Source organism: Carettochelys insculpta, chromosome 27, assembly GCF_033958435.1.
Source record: "Carettochelys insculpta isolate YL-2023 chromosome 27, ASM3395843v1, whole genome shotgun sequence".
Classification (NCBI taxonomy): Eukaryota; Metazoa; Chordata; order Testudines; family Carettochelyidae; genus Carettochelys; species Carettochelys insculpta.
This window is the reverse complement of record NC_134163.1, coordinates 2582846-2597137: the sequence shown is the minus strand read 5'-3', so window position 1 is coordinate 2597137 and position 14292 is coordinate 2582846. Positions and strand designations below refer to the sequence as shown.

General features: G+C 46.2%; 1 protein-coding gene across 3 annotated transcripts in view; it reads right to left on the bottom strand.

The window, feature by feature from the left end:
• LMNB2 (lamin B2) overlaps window positions 1-14292 on the bottom strand; it is a 65125-nt gene that overhangs the window by 32751 nt on the left and 18082 nt on the right. For all 3 annotated transcript variants that reach the window (XR_012642623.1, XM_074978080.1, XM_074978079.1), the window contains exon 2: window positions 7540-7676. Coding sequence is in view for 2 of the 3 variants with exons in the window: in XM_074978080.1 (XP_074834181.1) it covers window positions 7540-7676 (137 nt within the window). In the remaining variant the exon portion in view is untranslated. The remainder of the gene's footprint in view (window positions 1-7539; window positions 7677-14292) is intronic.

Sequence of the window (14292 nt, the reverse complement as noted above, 5' to 3'; positions counted from 1 at the left end):
TGCATACCGGACTGAACGATACAAAGCAGAACACCAAGTATGTGTTCCCAATGAGACTAATGTGTTTTCCTAAAAACAGAGTGGTCTTGTAGAATCCCTCCCTGACTCCCAGGAAGAGCAATAGGAATGGGTAGATCAGGGTGGAGAACTCCCAGCCTGTGATCCAGATCGTGGCTTGTCTGGATCTGGATCCCAAGGCTTGGGGCTACCCTCCATATTATCTGGCCTGTGGCAGGGTGGAGGATTAGGAGCCTCGAGGGCTGGACTAGGCAAGCCAGGGCCGAATCAAAACCACAGGCTCTGATGGAGCACGGGGAGGGGAGGGGGATGAATGACGACACTGGACAGGAAAGAGGAGGAAAAGGAGTGGCACAGCCAGCCACGTGAAGGAGAGCAGCAGCAGTCTCAGCAGCCTGCTCAGATGCTTCAAACTGCTCCTCTGATTGGCTGGAATTCCAGACAATCAGAGCAGTGGAGGGCAGTGCCTGGGAGCAGAAGGGAAGGGATGCAGAGCCACGTGCGTATGGGGGAGCACATAAGTGCACCCCCGTCACCCAGAACCCACGCTCCCTCCCACTCAGATCTCCATGCCCATCCCCTTTCTACACCTCCACCCAGACCCCTCCTAGGCCCCCACCCTTCTCCTGCCCCACTACCCCCACTCACATCCTGCCCCCACAACCCCATACCCCAAGTCATTCTGCATCCTTCCTCCCACCTAGACTCTCAGCCCCAACCTGCTCCTGCTCCTGCTCCTGCCCAGACCCACACCCGACTCCTGCCACCCCCTGTCCAGATCACCCTCACACAACCCACTCGTGCGCCCCACTCCGGCCCAGATCACCAAACCTCAGCCTGCTCCTGGATATGGCCTTCGATTAATTTGTCTGTTGGTCAATGGCCCCTCACCCAAAAGTTTAGAGCACAGGCAAAAGCTATAAAACCACAGTACAGGCTGAATCTCTCTAGGTTGGTACCCTAGGACCCTAACCAGTGCTGAACGAGAGAACTTGTCAGACCACGGGAAGTCAATATTGTCTAGTAGCATCACCAACACTTCCACTGCTTACTGGGCTCTTAGAAGACACACAGGGGTAAACTACAGATAAACAACAGCACTGAGCTCTTGAGAGAGCCAGATATGGTGGCCATAAAGCAACTTTACGAGACCACAGGAAACTTGGCCACATCCATGATAAGTGGTCCTCTGGTTAACTAAATTCATGCCAGACTACGAATTACTAGAAAGGGTCAACCTGTACAAGCTTTTTTCAGCACGACACACAGGGTACCTAACCACTGGGCTCAGACCAAGACCATCAAGTTTCACCCGGACATAAGTCATCTTCTTTTAGAGAAGCTATAAAAATGTAACTGATTACACAATTGCCACATGTGTAAATTGGTCTTTCCACAACAGGAATATATGCAGAGGAATCAAATTATAAGAACTGCTTAACATCATAATTTTGAACTAGAACAGATTTTCAGCTGAACCAGACTAATTTATTTGGTAAACCATCCCCTTTGGCTTCAACAATGATCCAGTCAGTGCAAGGTGAACTGTAAAATATTTCAAGTGTTTCACATCATTTTGCAGAAGTTAAAATAGAAAAGTATGCAAAAAATTTGGCATTAGAATATGGAGTTTTAAAATCACCCACTGAGAGCCATCTTGGAAGAGAAAGATTGATACAATTGACTTGCAGTAGTTACACACACTCTCTCTCTCTCTCTCTCTCTCTCTCTCCCCCCCCCCCCGCCAACCTTTCCCAGGCACGCACACTCTCTCTGCTAGATATCACCTACATTCTGAGATCAGGATATGGACACGTTTAACTCCAAGTAAGCTGAATAGTAACAGAGAGGACCCCGTGTTAGTACATATTCCAAAACAAAGCAACAGAAATGTAGCACTTTAAAGACTAACAAAGTGATTTATTCGGTGATGAGCTTTTGTGGGACAGACCCACTTCAACAGATCAATTTAATTTCCAATACAGATTGACATTTATAAGTACAGAGGACCCAAAAAAAAATTTGCAATAAAAACTGACAAATAGTATTGAAGGAACAGAATAAGGGGTGCGAGGATGTTAATTATCCTGTCTGAGATAATTACGAGCATCAAAGGACGGGAAGCTGTCCTTGTAATGCATGAGGTAATTGAGATCTCTATTCATATCACATATTAATGTGTTGAACTTGAAGATGCACTCTAACTCATAAATCTCTTGCTCTAATCTGTTGTTAAATTCTTTTTGTTCCAGGACATAAATTCTCAGGTCTTTAACAGAATGGCCCACTCCACTAAAGTGTTCAGTGACCAGCTTATGTGTATTGAGTTTCTTGATGTCTGCTCTGGGTCCATTTATTCTTTGGCAAAGGTTTTGCCCAGTCTGCCCAATGTACATAGTGTCCGGGCATTGTTGGAATATTACAGCATATATAATGTTGCTGGAAGTGCATGAGAATGTGCCTTTGATCCTTTAACTAACCTGGTTAGGTCCAGTGATGGTATCCCCAGAATAAATATGCGGACAAAGTCGGCAGTGGGGTTTGTTGCAAAAAAAAAAAAAAAAAAAAAAAAGTTCTAGGATTAGTATTACTGTTGTGTAGCCTGTTATTGCTGGGGAGAATCTCTCAGGTTAGGGGGTTGTCTATAGGAAAGGACAGGCATGTCATGTAGAGCCTTCTGGAGTGTAGCATCCTGATTCAGAATAGGTTGCAGATTTTTAATGATGGTTTGAGCTGGGGGTAATAGATGATGACAAGTGGTGTTCTGTTGTTGATCTTCTTGGGCCTATCTTGAAGGAGCTGGTTTGTGGGTTTTCATCTGGCCCTGTCAATTTGTGTGTTTTTTTTTTTTAAACTTCTCCTAGTGGGTAAGTTTTATATATGGCTCAGTTTTATGTATGGTTGGTAGAGGTCTTGTAGTTTTCAGTCTGTCAGTAGGATCAGAGCAGATGTGATTGTATCTAATGGCTTGATTGTAAACGATGGATCGTGTGGTGTGAGCTGGATGGAAGCTGGAGCCATGCATGTATGTGTAGCAGTCAGTGGGTTTCCGGTAGGGGTGGTGTCAATGTGGCCATCAGTAGTTTGTACTGTGTACCAAGTACATTGTAAGCCACGCATCCTTTCAACATTTCGTTCTAAGCTTTTAAAAAGAAATCTCACCCTTTTTTATTTAATGCAACAGTCTGGATGCAATGGAGTATCAAACATATGCAACTGCAGGACAGGGGCCTGATTTTACAACAGTTCTTTGCAATTATGTTTTCTTTCTTGTTCACTAATTTCAATCTCACTCTGGAGCTGGCTGGAAAAAGGCTAGTGTTCCGTTTGAATACTAATCACCATAGCTGATTACATATTTGTTCTCCAAATGTGGAGAATGGGTGACAGGTATAAGTTCTCAGAATGTGTATGTGAGAGATCCATTCACATGTACAAATCTTGCACCATTTGCTTATGATAAAACTATATTCAAACCCCACTTCTACACATTATAATTTGCACAAGAGCACTCAGAAAAATCTCTATTTGAATGGAATAGAAACACATCTTCCCATTTCAAGTCTAACCTGCCTCATGATCAGGAAACAGAAACCTTCACAGAATAATTAAATTTTGCTCAATTAAGTATTTTTTAGAAAAGCTAGTTCTATTTGATGCACAACTAAATCAGAAATTCTGGTGCTGGATTTAAACAAATCCAGTTACTACAGAAAATACGGTACATTCACAGAATTATTGGCTACGTACATGCCTCAAGTAGGAAGACTAGCGAAGAGCCTTGGATTCTTCATTCTATATTAATCAGCTTCAGGAATACAAATATACAGAGCTCTGAATATCCACAAATATCTGCTTCATATCCATGGATAGTGAAGCCAATACTCATACAGGGCTCTTCCATCCCCTTCCCCAGCTAGACACTGACATATGAAGCCCCAGCGCCGCTGCCCAGTCCCTGCTTTCCTGCCTCTTCCCTGCACACCAGGGTCTGCCAGTCTGTGCTCCCTCTCCACTGCAGATTTTTTGTGCAAATGGAAGTAAAATCTGGATTGCATGTCAGATGAGGAGCTGACCCCGGCAGACTGGATGCGGATCCACATTTTTGTAGACCTGCAGGGTTCTATAACTGTGAACTACAGAATTAATAGTAATTTTCTGAGGTTAGCATCACAACAAAATTTACAAAAAGTGATTTCACTCATAACACTGACTGACATTATTGAGTAATGTGGAACACGTACCTACGTGTATTCATTAACTGTTCAAGCATATGCAGGACTCCAATTCTGCCATACATTTATCTCCCAGTCTCCTTCCTCTTCCTGACAGCTGGTGATAGGTAGGTACCAGGAGGTTCTTCTGGGCTTGTATGGGGGGTGTTTTCTTCTTCACTTGAAAACAAACCATCCTGTAGCACCTTAAAGACTAAAATTCATTTATTAGGTAATGAGCTTTTGTGGGTAAGGCCCACTTTCTGCTTATTACCTAATAAATAAATTTGTTGGTCTTTAACATGCTACAGCACTGCTTGTTTTTTGTGAAGCTACAGACTAACATGGCTACCCTCTGAAACTAATCACTTGAAAACAATCTTTCATACCTATTCTGAAGCTGAAGTGAAGGACTAAACTGGCCCCACCCCTTATAGGCAATGTTCCCTCTAATCTTTTCCATGCATGCAGAATAAATTTTATGTGCACTGAGATATGTGCAAATGTGCACCAACAGCAGAAAAACAATCTAGCTGCAGGCACACACTGGCACACAGCTTACAGGGAACACTATCCCAGGCAAGGCAAATGAGAGACTACCTGCCAAGTCCAGTTCTAGGGTACGTATATATGACACTGGGGATGCCACAGCCTCCCAGATGACTGTCAAAGGCATCCCTGGATGTGGACAAAACCCTTTTGGATTCCAAAAAAGCCACTGCATGATAGCTGGGTCCTGACTACCTCAGTGCTGAGACAGAGAGGGAATAGCCTTGGAAACAGTAATGTCAGCCACTTTGGTGGAGGGAATGTGAATCCTCCTCCAAATCTGATGAGGATGAAGTGCGCCATGCCACTGGCTGAAGGCTGCCCGTTGGAACCTGAGGCTGTCAATGAGGGATACTCTTGGACATCTGACACAGTGACAGTCTACGTGCTATAAACAATCCCCAGCCGCTTGGAGGCACTGGCTGTGACAAACCCAGACTGTCCCTGGAGCCTGATATCAGCAGGGTCACAAAAATCCCTTGCAGCTGCAAATGCTTTGGGGAGCAACAGAACTGCAAACTGGTAGCTACAATTGTCTTGAGCTGGTGTTGCTGTGAAACTGGAGCTCTAGGTTCCTGGTGATGTAGCACTAGGGAAAAAGTGACCTGACATGCGACTTGCTTTCTACCTGTCTTTGTTCTTTTGCCAGAGACCAGCTCTTCTCCTGGTGCTTGTGGTGTTTCTGGTTAGACACTAGTGAGGACTATCAATAACAAGGTATTCATGTTGATGGAGGAGCACTCTGCAATGAGGTTAAGGTGCTTTGTACAAAGCCTGAGTGTGGCCAGTCTTAAGGCTGCTTCCATAAGGGGGGACTTTTAAATGAGTAGCATGGTCCTTTTAGGATCAGAGCTTGAATTCTTCACAAATTTTGCAAGTGTCCTTCCTACAAGCGTCCTCTGAACACCTGAGACAGCTCGAGTGCATATTACTCAAAGACAGACTTGCTGCTTGAAGAATTGGGCGTAAACTCTAGTAACCAAGGGAAGTCTGAGCACCAGGAAAAATACCACCACTACCATCTACAAACAGAGGCATCCAAACTATATGAAATTACTAAAACTACAGATAACTGTTTCCACTAAAGTTTAGAAAACCACTAGGGGAGGAGCTTGTCAGCAACCATCACAGGCAGTAGATAGGAGGTGAAGAAGGGTAGGCTCAGTGGAGACGGTGATATGGTGCTGGGAGCACAGAATACCAAGGGTCACTAGAGCTGATCAAATGGATAGAATTGAGGAAAACATTTCTCGTAACTGCACCTGGTGCATACACATCAATAAACTGAAATGGACATATGAAAGCACTCAAAAAAGGAGATCAAGTTTTAATGCAATAAGAGGTAATTACAGTAATCTGGTCAAAATTCTGGCACAAAGAAGTACATATTGAAAGAAAATAATCCAAACTATACATACAAATGGAGGGGCCTAATTTAGCCATTACCACTCGAGAGAGCTTGAAGTCACTGTGGACAGTTCCCTGCTGCTGCACGTTGAGTGGATGTTTTCAACCAAACAAACAATGTTAGGAATAATTAAAAAAGGGTTAGAGAATAAGGCTGAATACTTTACTGCCTATATATACAAATCCATGGTATGCCCACTTCTTGAATACAGTGTACAGATGTGGTCACCTCATCGCAAAAAGATATCTCAACCTTGGAAAAGGTGCAGAAAAGGGTAACAGAAAAGAGTAAGGCTTTGAATGAGGTCCATATGAAGAGAGACTAAAAACCTGGGACTTTTCATCTTAGAAAAGAGGAAACTAAGGGAAATGCAGCAAAGTGGCGGGGTGCATGTGTGTGCGTGGCTCACATAGGGTGTGGAATTCCTGCTGGCTGTAACCTCGGTGACCAGGCCTGACCATTTGTAACCTATACAACCAGGTAACATCACCGCTTCCCAGGGCAGCCAGACAGAGAGAGGTGGAGACTGGCTGGTTTTTGAATTAGAAACTCAGGCAGTTAGGGGGAGTTAGTCTGGAGGATGGCAGAAACAAACCAGGCAGGATCTCCATGCCTGAGGGATCTCTCTCCCCACTCCCCGCCACCCCCCGGATGTGTCAGACGGACCATTTCTGGTTGGTGCGCTGACGAGTCTACACCATCTTGTATCCCTGTTGCCCAATAAACCTTCTCTTCCACCTGCTGAGTGAGAGTCACTCCCGGCTGCGGATGGGTGCAGAGCCTGGGGACCCCATGCCCTGTAATGGGCTTTATGACGGAGGTCTATAAAATCATGGAAAAAGTGAATAATTGAAAATTACTTTCTTTTTCCCATAACACAAGAACTAGAAGTCACCAAATGAAATTAATTGGTTGCAGGTTTAGAACAAACATGCAGCACACAATCAACCCAAGGAACTCCTTGCCACAGGATGTTGTGAAGACCAGGACTTTAACATGGTTCAAAAATGAACTACATAAAGTCATGGTGGTTGGCTCCATCAATGACTATTAGCCAGGATGAGTAGGAATGATGTCCCAAGCCTTTGTCAGAGAGTGGAAATGGATGACAGGGAAGGGATCACTTGAGGATTCCCTGTTCTGTTCACTCTCTCACACTGTTCTTCAGTTCTTATAGTCTTAAAACAGGAGAGAGAATTTCACCAAGTGCTTTGTGCATCAAGCCCCTAACTTCTCGTTGAGCTCCAGCAAACTTTAGCAAGACATCCTTCAATCCCCATCTAAAATGTGCTATTTTTACCCATTATTCTGAAAGGAAATAAAAACAACACAGAAGTTTAGTTTCCTTACTTCTTATTGAGCTCATCAAGTTCTGCTCTTAGCTTTCCTGTTTCAATCTGTAGTTTAGCCCTTTCCCTGGCCGTCTCATCCAGAACTCGTCGGGCATCAGCCAGCTCAGATTCATAGAGGGTCTTGATTCCACTCACCTAAGATAAGGAAAAAAAGAGATACAGTGATCGCCCTGAAGGCCGATGACAGAAAGCAAATACCTCTGTTTATGAAAGTGACTAATGGATTTCTTGATACTTGTTTTAAGACAAGAAGATACCCCATTAACAGAAAGCATGGGCCTACTGTGGCAAAGTGATCTATTCCTGTAACCAAGAATTTGTTTAAAAGAACAAAAGGAGAGAAATGAACACTCAGGTTTGCAATACCCAAGTCTAAGAATCAAACTGCAGTGGATTAAGCCCAAGGACCAGATACTATCCATCTATCCCCGCCTACAATATAGTTACTTGAGGTAGTATCATCCCCTCCCTCCATCAAATGGATATCAGGGACACCTCCCCACTCCTGCCAGAAAAGCAAATTCAGTAAAACCTGAGTTCCGCAGGTGTTGCATTCCTCTCAAACCCCACTTAACTCAAATTTTGCATAAGTTGGGGGTGGGGGGCCCCTCCTACTCCTCTGAGCCCCTGGGAGCCAGGTGCAGTAGCACCTGGTCATTTTCCAGGCTCCCAGCTCCCCGGGACTGAGGGGCTTTCGCCCCCTTCCCTTCTTTTCCCTCCCTCCTTCTCTGAGCCCCCAGGGAGAGGAGGCAAGTAGGGGTGGAAGCCCTTCAGTCCCAGGGAGCAAGGAGCCAGGCGCTGCAGTGCCTAGTCAGTTTCCTGGCTCCCCGCTGCTTGTGGGAGCTGGGAAACTGATCAGGCACTACTGCACCTGGCTCCCAGTGGCTAAGCAGTGCCCCCCCGCCCCTCCCCACCTGGGGGAAGCTGCACAGCTACTCCCTTCAGTGCTCTGCCGCCAGCTACAAGTGCTGGAGTTGGTGTCGGAACACTGAAAGGAGCAGTCCTGCAGCTTCCCCTGGCTTGGGGAAGCCATGCCCTCCCAGGCTCCAGCCGCCCGCTTCCCCCAACTAGGGGAAGCGGGAGGCTGGAGCCCAGGATTCTGACGTTTGTGTTAATATGATTAACACATATCGGAACCATGTAAAGTGGGAGGTTTACTGTACTGTACGGCACCTGTATTTCATGTGTCCCCATCCCCACCCGCACACGCAGAATACCCACATGCAAGTAAGAAGCAACTGAGATTCACAAGCAATGCTGCAAGCCCCCACTTGCAGCCCAGTGCAGCCAGAGCAAGACCATGTCTAGGGTCACACTGCTTTCCTATAAGTCATGGGCTCTCTCTCTCTCTCCCCTCCCTCCCCCCCAGGAGGTTGACAAAGCTTGTGTAGCCCAGCAAAGAAGCTTCCTGCCAGGACACTGCCTATCTGCTTTGGCACCTGAATTGCTACAGCAGGACCTGTATTTGTTTAGTGTTATGAACTGTGATGCGACATCCCCATATCTTCACAGAAAAAGTTATTATATTAATGACATAGCTAACATGAATTTTACGCATGAGGACTCACAGGGATATCACTGGAAAAGTTATGATTTACTGAATATGATTATCCTATCGATGTCTGCATCACTTCAGAATCTGAAATCAGGATTACTGACTAACAATCACAACTGTCAAACAAGCAGTACTGTAGCAGTAGCATCCAGCAGTCTACGTAGACTACGGATCACGACCTTCGTAGTTCCATTTGGGATCATCATTTGCAGCGTCGACTGTGACTGGGAAGGCCCACACGAGAGTGACAGTCCTTGCTGCATCTGTTGCATGTGTAAGGGGTGTCTGGCAGGTCCTTACTGTGCTTTCTGTGGGCTCACTTCTCCTCTGCTAGCTGTCTGATCCTCATCTCACCCTTCTGAAAGCCCTTGTGTAGCTCCTGCCTCCATCTGCTGCGATCGTCTGCTAGCTCCTCCCAGCTGTCCAGCTCAATGTCTACCTCCCTGAGGTCCGCCCCTGCAAACATCTTCGTAGCGCAACTGGGGGTGTCCAGGAGGTCTTTTGCCAGAGGCTTAGCTCGCCACACAGGATGTCTTTTGGGATCCTTCCATCATTCATCCTGTGGATGTGGCCAAGCCAGCAGAGCTGCCGCTGCCTGAGGAGGGTGTGCATGGTTGGGATTCCAGCTTGCTCGAGGACGGCGGTGTTGGGCACTCTGTCCTTCCATGATATTCCAAGGATGCGCCTGAGGCAGCGCAAGTGGAAGACGTTCAGCCTCTTTTCCTGGCGGGCATACAGGGTCCAAGACTCACTGCCGTAAAGGAAGGTGCTGAGGATGCAGGCTCTGTAGACTTGCATTTTGGTGTGGGTGTACAACTTAATGTTATTCCACACTCTCTCACTGAGTCTGGACAGAGTTGTGGCTGCTTTTCTGATCCTCCTATTTAGCTCAGACTCCAATGACAGGGTGTCAGCGACGGTGGACCCGAGGTAAACGAACTCGTGGATGACCTCTAACGTATAGTTGTCAATGCTGATTGATGGAGGTTCAGCAACATCCTGAGCAAGTATATTTGTCTTCTTTAGGCTGATGGAAAGCCCGAAGTCCTTGCACACTTTGGAGAACCGATCCAGCAGTTTCTGAAGCTGGTCTTCTGTGTGTGACACTACAGCAGTGTCATCTGCGAATAGCATCTCTCTGATGAGGACTTCCCGTACCTTAGATTTAGCTTTCAGCCTTGCAAGATTAAACAGTTTCCCATCAGATCTTGTGTGCAAAAAGATGCCCTCTGTTGAAGATCCAAAGGCGTGCTTCAGGAGGAGCACAAAGATGATCCCAAACAATGTCGGAGCAAGGATGCATCCTTGTTTGACACCACTCCTGATGCGGAAAACATCCAATAATGTGCCGTCATATTGGATGGTTCCTCTCATGTCTTCGTGGAAAGACTGGATCATCTTGAGTAACTGTGGTGGACAACCTATCTTGTGGAGCAGTTTGAACAGTCCAGCCCTGCTGACCAAGTCATCGACCTGCACATAGGCAGCCTGTGGACTTTGGTCACTCAACTCTGACCCCGGGATGATAGAGAAGTTCGGTAGCATCCCAGGCGACTGAGCAGGCCTTTTTAGGAATAGCACTGCTCACCCTCAAAATGAGGGAGGGAACTAGAAAAGGTGTCCCCCAAAATTGCTTGTCCCAAACAAAATGGACAGCATGCCACAGCTGGCAATTTTACCCTCACAGCGGCCAAAAAACAGTGACAAGACAGATATTTGCAGCATGGAACGTTCGCACCCTCTTGGACAGGGAGAATGCTATGAGGCCCGAGAGAAGAACAGCAAGAGAACTGGCACGTTATAACATTGACATAGCCACCCTGAGTAAGACCAGACTGGCAGAGGAAGGATCCATATGCAAACCAAAAGGATGTTCATTTTCTGGCCTGCCTTTCCAGAAGGTGTAAGACAGAATCCACGGAGTGGGACTTGCCATCAAGACATCACTTCTGCACCAGCTTCCTGGCCTGCCAACTTGCATAAGTTCAAGTACCTCAGCAGTGTGACAGACAGTGATGGCTCCCTTGACAAAGAAATCAATGCCAGAATCTGCCAGGCCAGACAGGCACTAGGATGTCTAAGAGCACGAGTGCTGAATCAGCACAATATCCGACTGTCCACTAAACTGAAAGTGTTCGAGGCTGTAGTCCTGACCAGTCTCCTATATGGCTGTGAAACTTGGAATCTGTACAGAAAACGTATAAAACTGCTGGAGCGCTTCCACACACGCAGCCTGAGATCAATACTGCACATTCGATGGCAGGACAGAGTTACGAATCTGGAAGTCCTGGACACAGCAGGAACCACGAGCATCGAAGCCATGATTCTGAAAGCCCAGCTTCGCTGGACAGGGCACGTCATACGAATGAAGGAGTCAAGAATCCCTAAGCAACTCCTCTACAGTAAACTCTCCCGGGGCAAAAGGAATCAAGGTAGGCCTCGCAAGAGGTATAAAGACTGCATGAAGGCCAACATTGCTCATGCTGGTTTAAAACCAGATCAGCTAGAGCAGCATTCAAAAGACCAAACAGGCTGGCGTGCTCTCGTTTGACAACTTTGAAGAGTAGCAACGTGTACGTCTCATTGATGCTCATGAGAGGAAGAAAGCAACAGCAGCAGCTGCACCAACAGAGCCAGGAAAATTCTCTTGCCCCCACTGTGAATGCCCATGCTGTTCAAAGCCTGGACTCTTCAGCCACATACGAGTCCACAACCGGTGAGCCTGTGCGAACTCAAGACATCATCGTCGGACACGACAGACTACCTATATATACGTATCACACTTAGTAGTTACCCAATTTCATATTTCAGTTCCTTCTGAACTTTTGTGTGCATGCTATCTGTTCCTGGTGAATTATTAGTATTTAGTTTATCAGTTTGTCCCAAAATTTCCTCTATTGGCACCTCAGCCTGGTACAGCTCCCCAGATTTTACTTCTAAAAGGAACGGCTCAGCTTTGGGACTCTCTCACATTCTCTTCAGACAAGATTAATGCAAATAATTATTTTAGATTCTCCCCAACAGCCTTGTGTTCCCTCAGTGCGCCTTTAACACCTTGATTGTCAAATGTCCCCGATTGTTTGGTGGATTTCCTGCTTAAGATGTATTTAAACTTTTTTTTTCCTCCTGTTTTTGGGTGAGGGGAAGGGTGGATGTAGGTTTGAGTGTTTTACTAGTTCCTCTTCAGTCTCTTTTAGCCTACCTAATTGTGCTTTTGAACTTGACTTGCCAGAGTTTATGTTCCTTTTTATCTTCCTCCTACTCAGAATTTAACTGATCATCACACTTAGGCTACATCTACATGTGCCCCAAACTTCGAAATGGCCACACAAATGGCCATTTCGAAGTTTACTAATAAAGCGCTGAAATGCATATTCAGCGCTTCATTAGCATGCCGGCGGCAGTGGCACTTCGAAATTGACGCGGATTGCCGCCGCGCGGCTCATCCAGATGGGGCTCCTTTTCGAAAGGACCCCGCCTACTTCGAAGTCCCCTTATTCCCATGAGCTCATAGTAATAAGGGGACTTCGAAGTAGGTGGGGTCCTTTCGAAAAGGAGCCCCGGCTGGACGAGCCGCGCAGCGGCAACCCGCGTCAATTTCAAAGTGCCGCTGCCGCCCGCATGCTAATGAAGCGCTGAATATGCATTTCAGCGCTTCATTAGTAAACTTCAAAATGGCCATTTGCGTGGCCATTTCGAAGTTTGGGGCACATGTAGACATGGCCTTGGGGTGAGAAGGAATTTTCCTTCAGGTCAGACTTGCAGAGGCTTTGGTGGGCTTTCACTATCCTCTACAACATGGGTCACTTGCAGACTTTAACTAGTGTAAATGGTGGATTCTTTGCAACCAGAAGCCTTCAAGTCATGTCTTCAGAGAACTATCCACTATAACTCCAAGATCCCTTTCCTGATCTGTCGTAGCTAAATTTGACACCATCATGTTGTACGTGTAATTTGGGTTATTTTTTCCCATGTGCATTACCTTACACCAAATGAAATTGATGGGTAGTAGGTTCAAAACTAATAAAAGGAAATTTTTCTTCACACAGCGCACAGTCAACCTGTGGAACTCCTTGCCACAGGAGGCTGTGAAGGCCAGGACTCTATTAGGGTTTAAAAAATAGCTCGATAAATTTTTGCAGGTTAGGTCCATAAATGGCTATTAGCCAGGGGTAAAGTATGGTGCCCTAGCCTTCAGTACAAGGGCAGGAGATGGATGGCAGGAGATAAATCACTTGATCATTGTCTTCTGTTCTCCTTCTCTGGGGCACCTGGCATTGGCCACTGTTGGCAGACGGGATATTGGGCTGGATGGACATTTGGTCTGACCCAGTATGGCCATTCTTATGTTCTTATGGTGCCACTTTGGGCAGTGGGGGAAGGGGGCTTTAGCCTGTCTGGCTGCCCGCAGGGGCAGGCAGCTAGGCAGGCTAAAAGCTTTCCCCCTACCTTCCCAGAGCAGTGCCTAGTACTGCTCTGGGAAGACTGGGGGAAGGGGCTCTTAGCTGAGAGTCCAGCAGCTTCACGTTGCGCAAAACATGCGTTAAAGCGAGTTACCTGCAACGTGAAGCTGCGTAAAGCAGGGGATTTCTGTATGAATTGGGGGGGTCAGCCGCATAAGACCAGGGTGTCATACTCTGGATTCACGTACCCTGAGAACTACAGTACTACCCATGAGCCAGTTCCTCAGACACACTAAGCAGGTAATCAGTGGCACTTTAGCACTGCTCTAATCAGAGATTTACTAGAAGGAAGTTGTAAACAGAAAATTAAAAATTCATCTGATGGACAGTGTGGTGCTGACCTATGCAATTAAACTGCCTCTCTGTGTGGCTGGGCAAGGATTTTACAAATACATAAAGGTTGGAGCATAAAAGAGGGAAAAAACACCTCTCGCCGCTTTGCCACATTTTATTTCACTCTTCAGATATTAATTGATGTTATGATGCTGGAATACTTACTCTAAACATATGCACAACGTGCCTCAAGTGGTGCATGACCAGGATTCATCACCCAGTTTGTCCTGCTGGTTGGATCGTTGGTTTTTCTGGCCTAGGCTGGATACTGACAATGAGTGTCATGTGAATGCTGAGCCAAGCCCACAAATACTGAAGAGAAGTGGTCCCAGGCTGAAAGGAAATCCAGCCTGTGAACTGAGACTTAATGGTAGCATCTAATGCGTGAAAATTTTGCTTC